This window comes from Nerophis lumbriciformis, linkage group LG24 (genome assembly GCF_033978685.3).
Source record: "Nerophis lumbriciformis linkage group LG24, RoL_Nlum_v2.1, whole genome shotgun sequence".
Taxonomy (NCBI): domain Eukaryota; kingdom Metazoa; phylum Chordata; class Actinopteri; order Syngnathiformes; family Syngnathidae; genus Nerophis; species Nerophis lumbriciformis.
Window position 1 is genome coordinate 36,525,753 of NC_084571.2, and position 11,132 is coordinate 36,536,884.

Here is an 11,132-nt window from a genome sequence, read left to right on the forward strand (position 1 = left end):
AAAAAAATTAGATTTTATCCGCGGGTCGGGTCGGGTCGGGCGGTTGAAATAAAAAAAAATTAGATTTTAAATAGATTCAGGCGGGTGGCAGTTAAACCAATTCGGAAATATATATACATAGTTAAATGTTGTTACCCACATACGAAAAACGAGCAGGCACCTGCTGCATATGCCACAACAGAAGAAAAAAAAAAAAGAGATGGACACTTTTACGGAGCGGAGAAGGGACGCCTCGCCGGGGTCCGGGACCGAGGCCCCTTCCCCCGAGAGGGCCCCACCGGGAGCCGTAGCTGAGGCGATCCGCGAGAAGGGCCCGACGCACGTCCAGGGTCACCACCGCGCCCACCGCACCGACACCCCGCCTCGTCCGCCTTCGCCGCGGCCGGCGTCACGCGCAGCAGGTAAGCAGCTTACCTGCCCGCCACCCCCGTGGCCGGGGGCTCGTAACAGGGGTCACTCCGCGCGCTCCGCCCGCGCAGCTTACCTGCCCGCCACCCCTGTTGCCGGGGGCTCGTAACAGGGGTCACTCCGCGCGCAGTGCGCTCACGACAGAGGTGGGGCTCACCCTGGTTGATATAGACAGCAGGACGGTGGCCATGGAAGTCGGAACCCGCTAAGGAGTGTGTAACAACCCACCTGCCCTGAAAATGGATGGCGCTGGAGCGTCGGGCCCATACCCGGCCGTCGCCGGCAGCGAGACGCGCTTGGAGGTGCGCTCAGCGCGGCTCCCATATGATTGCGCACTGGTGTGCGTCTGGGCCGTGACAGCGTGGCACGCGAATGTCTGTGCTGCATTGGATCAGTCTCCTTTCTTTAACAGGCAAAAGCTTTATAACTTCACTAATGCCTTGCATCGTCTATATTAGATATATAACAACGGGCGGGTGCGGGCGGGTGCGGTTCTGATCAAATGTTACATCGGGTGGATGGCGGATGGTTGACGACTTTCTGATGCGGTTGCGGATGAAATAATTGCCTATCCGCGCATCTCTAAACTGCATCATTAACATGAACTCCATGGTGTTCAGGGATGAATAGTCTCTCCTATTACTATTGTACTATTTTTTTCAGCTATAGTTACATTAATCATTAGAAACGGAGCAGCCTAGTTTTGAATGGCAGGGTCCCTGCTATGTTGATAAAAATATAACATTTACATAATAAAAATCAACGACAGGCTTCCCAAATGCTGTAATAAATTAAGCATGATGAGTTGACTCGAAACTGTTTAGTGTTGCACTTTTTATATGTAGAAGAAAAGTTTTGTCATTTTATTTAATCTGAGCAACAACTTTAATGTTGATTAACGTGGGCAGAATTATTATAGTTTTCCCAATGTTAAAAGGATAAAGACATTGTTTACAAATTTGGTAAATAAATAACCAAAAAATTTATATTTTGTTGTTTTCTTACTGTACCGAAAATGAACCGGACCGTGACCTCTAAACCGAGGTACGTACCGAACCGACATTTTTGTGTACCGTTACACCCCGAGTAATTCCATTATATTATCCAATTAGAACATTTCCATTATCATCATTGCCTTTCTTTGCTGATTGGCTAAGATAAATCGCATGCTTATCCTTTTTAACGCTCTTATCTCAATTAACTTAACAATCAAAAGGCCGGCGTCTCCCGCTTTTAAAAAAAAAAAAACTCTTTTATTTTAAAGTTTTCAAGTCCTGAAGCTTTAAAAAAAGTGTCCCTCCTACTAGTGCAGGTGTCACTAAAACCATATACTGCCTGGAAATCCCACGTCGCTCTACCTGAGCGAGAGGTTAGAGTCCGACGTGTGACCTGGTAGTGACTCGCCTGCGTTGTAACTCGTAAACTTCTAAAAGGCGGCTTTTTGATGTGATACTGTGACATCATGGCTGCGCAGGAAACAGGATACGCCGCTATCTAGGCCAAGGAACAAAGACAATCGCCGTCTCGAGTTCATTAGTCGCCGCCACGTTAGAAGCCATGAGATAAAACGCATCAAGTTCATTGCGGATTCTTTCAATTCTTAGAAATTTTATCAATTTTTTTTGTTGAAACATCACAATGAAATCACATTTTTGTGGCTTTCCTCCCCCCTCTCCGCTCACTCTGCGCGCTCTCTATATCAGGTATCTGCACAAAGAAAGGATCTTTTCTCCCTCTTTTACATCTTTGTTCCTGTGGCGGGGCGGGTGGCTAGGTCTGGGGTGTCACCTTCAGTACCGGACTGGTCCGACCACTCCCCGTTACAGGAGAGACCGCCTTGGGTTCCGTTGAAAAGCCCCAAGAAAGTGTCCTTATTCTCACTAAGTCGGTTCAAAGAAGAAGAAAATCTGCCTGGGTGAAATTACACATTGACCAACTTAATGACTCTCCTTCAGCAAATGATTGATAAAAAATGCCGCCCCTGCTTTTTTTTTTTTTTTGATGTGCCGCCTGATCTTTAAACCCCTTTTAACTTTTGGAGGGAAGCAGGTGTCTTTTTGAACAGTAACACTCAAGCATGTTCCTTCTCTACACTGCAAAAACTGTCTGATAAGATCATTCTTCGCACTAAGCAGATTTTATGTTAGAGTGTTTTACTTGTTTTAAGGGTTTTGGTCCCAAATGATCTCAGTAAGATATTACAGCTTGTTGCTGAGATTTGATGACCTATATCAGTGTTTTTCATACTTGCCAACCCTCCCGAATTTTCCGGGAGACTCCCGAAATTCAGCGCCTCTCCCGAAAACCTCCCGGGACAAATATTCTCCCGAAAATCTCCCGATTTTCAGCCGGAGCTGGAGGCCACGCCCCCTCCAGCTCCATGCGGACCTGAGTGAGGACAGCCTTTTTTCCAGACGGTGTCAAGACTTGGTCTTGGGAGTTTGCTTTTCCGGGATGCAACGGAAAGTTGGCACGGGCGAGACGGGAATTAAGGTACATGGCGGGTTTTAATATATCAATTCAATATATAAAAAAAAAGGGATAAATGAAAGCGCGCACAGTGGCGGATAATAAACTATGAAACCAACAGACTATAGCAAAAAGTACAAATGAAAAGCACGCACAGTGGCGGAGAATAAACTATGAAAAACAAAAAGATTATAAACATGGAACAAAAACTTACTTGGCTTGGACAAAAAAGGAGCAGCGTGAACATGGACATGAAACAATGGACAGAGCATAAATGTGGTGTGAGGTCGTCAGGCCGAACAACAGAAAATGAATGAACTTAAATACTATGGACATGATTAGTGAAAGCAGGTGCGTGACTCAAAACGTGAAACAGGTGCGTGACGTGACAGGTGAAAACTAATGGTTGCTATGGTGACCAGACAAGGGAGTGAAAAGACAGAAACTAAACTAAACATGACTTAAAACAAAACATGATAATACAGACATGACAGACGGGAGGACAACAGGGTGACAAGAAATAAATCATCCAGACTAGAGATAAATTGTATTATTATGTTTATCTTACCTAAAAATAAATATATTTATTAATTTAAAAAAAATAAATAAAAAAAATACATTTTTACTATATTTTGCTAAAAACATCAACATTTATTGTATTTTTATTTTTATTTTTTCTGACTCCTTATTACATCCAGCCATAGAATTATACATTCAAATAAACATATTTGAAATAATTCATTTTAAATTATCATAATAATTCATTTAAAATGACCATATTTAGGTATTAAAATAATTGCTTGTTTATCAACAACTTTAGCATTTTATTCATTATATTTTGAAGCTCTCAGAAGCCAAGTTATGTTATATTCCTTAATATTTATTTATGCAAGTTTGAAGTATCAATTATCTAAACACAGTTTTGTTTGCATATTTTCAGGATATATATATATATATATATATATATATATATATATATATATATATATATATATATGAAATTCTTGACTTGGTGAATTCTAGTTGTCAATATACTCCTCCCCCCAACCACGCCCTGCCCCACCCCCGACCACGCCCCCCACCCCCACCTCCCGAAATCGGAGGTCTCAAGGTTGGCAAGTATGGTGTTTTTCAACCTTTTTTTAAGGCAAGGCACAAACGTTAAAAAAATTAAACTCCACCTTATTTTGAGTTTGTTTGTGTTTTCCTGTGTGTAGTGCTTTAGTTTTTGTCTTGCGCTGTTATTTTGGTGGCCCTTCCTGTTTTGTTGGTGTTTTCCTGGAGCAGTTTCATGCCTTCCTTCGAGCGCTATTCCACGCACCTGCTTTGTGTTGGCAAGCAAAGGCTATTTGAGTTGTCGCTATCCTTCTTTGTGCGGACATTGTTGATTGTCAATGTCATGTACGGTTGTACTTTGTGGACGCCGTAAGTTTTTGCTGTCGTCCAGCATTTCGTTTCTGTTTACTTTGTAGCCCGTTCAGTTTTACTTTAGCTTTTGCATAGCCATTGCCTTTTCCTTTCCCTTTCCCTTTTGTTCATTTTTGGTTTAAGCGTTGCATACCTTTTTACCTGCACGCTGCCTGCCGCTGTGGTCTGCATATTGTGTTCACAACAAACCATCCTCGTCTCACCCGACACCTTCCGACTTTTACAAAGCTATTAACTACCTGCTGCCACCTACTGGCATGGAGTATTACGTGGTTACCCTGCCGAGTTCTACACAGCACAGACACTAAGCAACGGCGTATTATTTGCCGATTTGCAAAAAAAAATTTTTTGGACCAATTAGGTGAAGTGGTTGAAAAACACTGACCTATATTGAGTAAAACATGCTTGAAACTAGAATATCAACTGTTGCAAAGCTGTGTCATCAACACTCACAAGTATAAAACTACTTTTTCAAAGTAACGGTTTCTTACTTCAAGCATTAAAAAACAAATCATGAAGCCGAGCGCATATCATTATGTCAAGATAATGGCACTAGCATTTACTTCATTTAAGAATATTTTTCAACATATTGAGCAAAAAGGCCTTTTTTTTTCTACCAAGAAAAGTGCACTTGTTATTAGTGAGAATATACTTATTTTAAGGTATTTTTGGGTTCATTGAGGTTAGCTAATTAGGGACCGCAATGTCCCTTTGGGACAGAGGACCCTATTGTAATTGTAAGGTTTTATTATTATTATTCCGCCGCCTCTTTGAGCTGTAATTTGACTCCTTTAACATGCTTCAAAACTCACCAGATTTGACACACACATCAGGACTGGCGAAAATTGCGATCTAATCAAAAAACCAAACCCCAAAACTCAAAATTGCATCCTAGCGCCCCCTAGGAAGAAAACACAGACAAAACTGCCTCTAACTCCCAGTAGGAATGTCGTAGAGACATGAAATAAACCTCTATGTAGGTCTGACTTAGACCTACATTTCATACACTGACATCTTTCAGCAAAAATCAACAGGACGTTTGCAATTCCCCCTTCAAAACAAAAGTTTAGTAAAAACAGTCACTTTTGCCTCTTTGAGCTGTAATTTGACCCCCTTAACATGCTTCAAAACTCACCAAACTCACACACATTAGGACTGACAAAAATTGCGCTCTCATAAAAAACCCAACCCCAAAACTCAAAATTGCGCTCTAGCGCCCCCTAGGAAGAAAACACAGACAAAACTGCCTGTAACTTCCAGTAGGAATGTCTTAGAGACATGAAACAAAACCCTCTATGTAGGTCTCACTTAGACCTACATTTCATATATTGACAACCCCCAGCAAAAATCAAGATGAAGTTTGCAATTCCCCCTTCAAAACAAAAGTTTTGTAAAAACCAGTCACCTTTTTTCAAACATTATCTCCTCTGAGCGCATTTGTCGTGTCGGCTTCAAACTAGCACAGGAGAGAGATTGAACCCTTCTGATTAAAAGTTGACGAAAGAGTTTTAATTACTACTCCGGTTTGGATTTTATGTGCCGTCAAAGTCGGTCCCGTCCATCGCTGCTTGCAGCTTTAATTTTACTTGTTTTGGAAAGTCTTGACAAGCCGAATTTTCTTGTTCTATTGGCAGATAATTTTGCTTACCGTATTTTTCGTAGTATAAGTCGCATTTTTGGGGGAAATTTATTTGATGAAACCCAACACCAAGAATAGACATTTGAAAGGCAATTTAAAATGAAAGCTGCAAGCAGCGATGGACGGGACCGACTTTGAGGGCTCATAAAATCCGAACCGGAGCAGTAATTACAACTCTTTCATCAACTTTTAATCAGAAGGGTTCAATCTCTCTCCTGTGCTAATTTGAAGCCGACACGACAAACGCGCTCACAGGAGATAATGTTTGAAAAAAGGTGACTGTTTTTACCCAACTTTTGTTTTGAAGGGGGAATTGCTAACTTCCTGTTGTTTTTTGCTGGGGGTTGTCAGTGTATGAAATATAGGTCTAAGTGAGTTTTTGTTTCATGTCTCTACGACATTCCTAAAGGGAGTTAGAGGCAGTTTTGTCTGTGTTTTCTTCCTAGGGGGCGCTAGAGCGCAATTTTGAGTTTTGGGGTTTGGTTTTTTGATTAGATCGCAATTTTCGCCTGTGAGTGTCCAATTTGGTGAGTTTTAAAGCATGTTAAGGGGGTCAAATTACAGCTCAAAGAGGCGGCGGTGTAATAATAAAACGCTAGGAATTCAATGGGTCCTCTGTCCCAAAGGGACTCGGTCCCTAATAAATAAAGAATAGTGAACAACAGGCTGAATAAGTGCACGTTATATGAGGCATAAATAACCAACTGGTATGTTAACGTAACATATTATGGTAAGAGTCATTCAAATATAGAACATGCTATACGTTTACCAAACAATCTGTCACTCCTAATCGCTAAATCCCATGAAATCTTATACGTCTAGTCTCTTACGTGAATGAGATCAATAATATTATTTGATATTTTACGCTAATGTGTTAATCATTTCACACATAAGTCGCTCCTGAGTATAAGTCGCACCCCCGGCCAAACTATGAAAAAAACTGCGACTTATAGTCCGAAAAATACGGTAGATCAAATAAAATACCCCTAATTTTTGTATTTTATTTTATTTATTTTTTGAACACTGACTTTTTGCAGTGTAAACAAACTAAACAAGCTTCAAGGGTGGGGTTAGGGTCAGACCCCCTCTGGAGATAGGAGGCTATTCCACTCATACAGGTGCAGAGTGTGAAGGCGTGTCTTTCACCGTACGAACGGGGGCGTTTTATCTCGTCACTGAAAACGAGATTAGGCTCAAATCCAAGGTTTAAGTGTGTAGATTTTTTGAAAGTGACTTACATGCATCGGGAGGGCGACTCTAAACACGTCCCTCCGTTCTCACAGGGCCTGTATTTATCCGTGCAACGAAAACCTGCAAGGGAATATAAGAAATAAGTTGGAATGAGTTTATTTTGCTCGTACAATCAACCGTTAAACATATACAGATTATACATACTAACAGTCATACACAAAAAGGAATAGGCTGAAGCCAAGGTTTATAAATTGCCGATCCTATACATTCACTGAAAATTAGATTGCCTGGAACATCAACGGGATGAAAGTAATCAATGCTGTATTTTATAATTTTCCATTATTTCACCTTTCAAGGCTTTCTTAAACCTTAAGAACTACATGTCTTCAACTCATCACCATTTAACTAACCTCCTCCAACCTCCGCGGACAAAGCTACGAACAATGGGAGACCGGGCTTTCTACTCAGTGGAACACTCTCCCTGACCACCTGAGGGCACCACAGACTGTGGATGCTTTTAAAAAAAGCTTAAAAACCTTTCTTTAAAAAAAAAAAAGCCTTATTTTAGATATATGCATGCTAGTTTTAGCTATTTGGCTGTTGTAGTTTTTATTTTTATTCATTTTTTATTATCTTTTTATTTGTATTTGTTTTAATACACTGTAGCACTTTGAGGTTGTTTACTCAATGTAAAGTACTTTTTACAAATAAAATCTATTATTATTTATTATTAACTCCTGAAACACATTTGTATTTTATATTCCTTCTTACTTTACATATTTCAAAAATCCACATCCCCTGTAAATGATAGTTTTCTCCTCTTAATTTAAACTTAATTTAAAGAATACAAGCTGCAAGGCTGTTGTTCTCTACTTGAAACATCATTTCCATTGTTTTTAAAAACACAATATCTGCAAAACTTGAACACACTTATGAACAATGCATTGGTCGGTTCATAGCAGCACACTTTATGTATTATTCTAATTACCCTTTTTTTTTTAAATATACAGTAATAGTCTTGAACACATCAATAAAATAGACCCCAACTCCTCCTCCTGCATGGAGGGCAACCTGTGGCATCCTGCAGCCTTTTTGTGTCTGCTTTGTAATGCTGATAGACTAAGTGCAACAAAAAAAAAAGTGCAAAAAGAAGTTGCTTGGGGAATGTCATTCAACATTAAACACACGTTTTTTTTTTAATTTGAGAGTTGAGCAAAGCTAAAGCTTTAAAATATTAGCATGCATTAAACCTAAGTAAACGTCCTGATGGCATTGCATATATAAAATGCATTACATATGTAAAAATACATGTAAAAAATGCATTGCATATATAAAAATGCATATATAAAATGCATATATAAAATGCATTGCATATATAAAATGCATTGCATATATAAAATGCATTGCATATATAAAATGCATACATAAAATGCATAGCATATATAAAAATGCATATATAAAATACATACATAAAATGCGTTGCATATATAAAATGCATGTATAAAAATGCATATATAAAATGCATTGCATATATAAAATGCATATATAAGAATACATATATAAAATGCATGTGTAAAATGTATATATAAAATGCATATATAAAATGCATACATAAAATGCATTGCATAAATAAAATTCATATATAAAAATGCATTGCATACATAAAATTCATATATAAAAATGCATTGCATACATACAATTCATATATAAAAATGCATATATAAAAATGCATATATTAAATGCATTGCATGTATAAAATGCATATATAAAAATGCATGTATAAAATGCATATATAAAATGCATTGCATATATAAAATGCATATATAAAATGCATTGCATATATAAAAATGCATATATAAAAATACATATATAAAATGCATTATATATAAAATGCATATATAAAAATGCATGTATAAAATGCATACATAAAATGTATTGCATATATAAAATGCATGTATAAAAATGCATATATAAAATGCATATATAAAATGCATACATAAAATGCATTGCATATATAAAATGCATTGCATATATAAAAATGCATATATAAAAATACATATATAAAATGCATTGTATATATAAAATGCATATATAAAAATGCATGTATAAAATGCATACATAAAATGTATTGCATATATAAAATGCATATATAAAATGCATGTATAAAAATGCATATATAAAATGCATATATAAAATGCATTGCATATATAAAATGCATTGCATATATAAAAATGCATATATAAAAATACATATATAAAATGCATTGCATATATAAAATGCATATATAAAAATGCATATATAAAATGCATACATAAAATGCATTGCATATATAAAATGCATATATAAAATGCATATATAAAATGCATTGCATACATAAAAATGCATTTATAAAATACATATATAAAAATGCATATATAAAATGCATAATTTTTGCATGAAGATTGTGCAATTGTTGTATAATTTAAAAAAGTCCTATTGAGGGGGCCCTTGGCACCGTGTCCAAACATGTCCCCTCAAACAAACCCAAACCGAATTCCTCCCACAGCGACGTACCTTCAGAACGATGCATGAACAATAAAAAAGACAAAATAATCCATAGAATATTCCCTTCCATTTCGGTGGAAAAAGTTCCCCAGCAACTTGAAGGCGTCTCCTCTTTTCAGTAGAAATACATCCTTTTTCTTGTTGTTGTCGCAAGTAACTTGAGGGGAATTGGAAGCTCCAGAGTGGACGCGACGGGCTTTTGTGGTGCGGTCGAGCCGGGAGAGTCGCGTTAAATTTCCCTCCCCGAAGAAAGTTCCTCCCGCAGCTCAGCCTTGATGGGAGATTCCTGAGAAAACTGCCCGGGCGGCTGCGGAGGGGCCGTGCAAGTGCGCACACACTCCGCCCATATCTCTCTCTCTCTCTCTCTCTCTCTCTCTCTCTCTCTCTCTCTCTCTCTCTCTCTCTCTCTCTCTCTCTCTCTCTCTCTCTCTCTGTCTCTCTCTCTCTCTCTCCCTCTCTCTCTCTCTCTCTCTCTCAGGCTGAAGACCTTTAACAAGCTGTTAGCACATGGTCCTTCAGAGGAAGCCAACTTACCTTATTAAAATGCATGTGCTGTCCCAATACTAATATTTTAGTACCGGTATCCATGTTGAGGCACTGAGTGACGTGCCTCAACTGGCTGCTGTTCACCACACCGTCTCTTCTCAGTATTTGAAAGGCAAATGTGAAAATTCAGCGATTTTGAATAAAAATAATCTAAAACTGGTGAAGTTAAATGGAAAATAACTTTATAGTATAATCACTGCATACATATAACAATTTAAATTTTTTTTTTTCTTTTTACATTTTTTTTCTTTCCATGATGGCAGGTGAGGCCCCGCCTCTAGTGACTGCAGTCACTGCATTAAACATATGTTTATTATTGCAAGTTTGTCCTTTAATTTAACTTGAGTAACTTTTGGGATAAATTGTACTAGTGCAACACACGGTTGTAAAAGTTTCAACTACAATTCTAAATATTAATAATAAAAAATCAAATACACACAGCTTAAAGATTGATCAATACCTATTTGAATTTAGTAATACATAAATATGATGATTTATCAAAATATAAAAGTAACGCTATGAATCGCGTTTTTCCAAGTTTTTGGGGCATTTTTATGCTATTTCCAAGCATCTGCTTTTTATTATCGTTGATTTTAAATGGTCAAACTAATGCATATTATATATGCATGCCCTAGTAAACAAAAAAAAAGTCATATTTATTTTGATTGTTACATTTTGAAGTACATTTGTGCAGTTGGGTGCGAATGTACCCATTACCAGAGCTGTACACATATGTGTACATCAGTGACGTGCGGTGAGGTTGATGGCTGGTGAGGCACTGACTTCATCACAGTCAGATTTACAAACATATGAACCCTAAAGAGTATCTTATTCACCATTTGATTGGCAGCAGTTAACGGGTTATGTTTAAAAGCTCATACCAGCATTCTTCCCTGCTTGGCACTCA

The 11,132-nt window shown here is 38.0% G+C and overlaps 1 protein-coding gene across 1 annotated transcript in view; it reads right to left on the reverse strand.

The window, feature by feature from the left end:
- notch3 (notch receptor 3) overlaps positions 1-9,941 on the reverse strand; it is a 79,748-nt gene extending 69,807 nt beyond the window's left edge. The window contains exons 1-2 of the mRNA XM_061982053.2: positions 9,689-9,941; positions 7,183-7,255 (exon numbers count right to left, since the gene is read on the reverse strand). Coding sequence (XP_061838037.2) covers positions 7,183-7,255; positions 9,689-9,749 — 134 coding nt within the window. The 5' untranslated portion in view covers positions 9,750-9,941. The remainder of the gene's footprint in view (positions 1-7,182; positions 7,256-9,688) is intronic.
- Between the last annotated feature and the right edge of the window lie 1,191 nt (positions 9,942-11,132).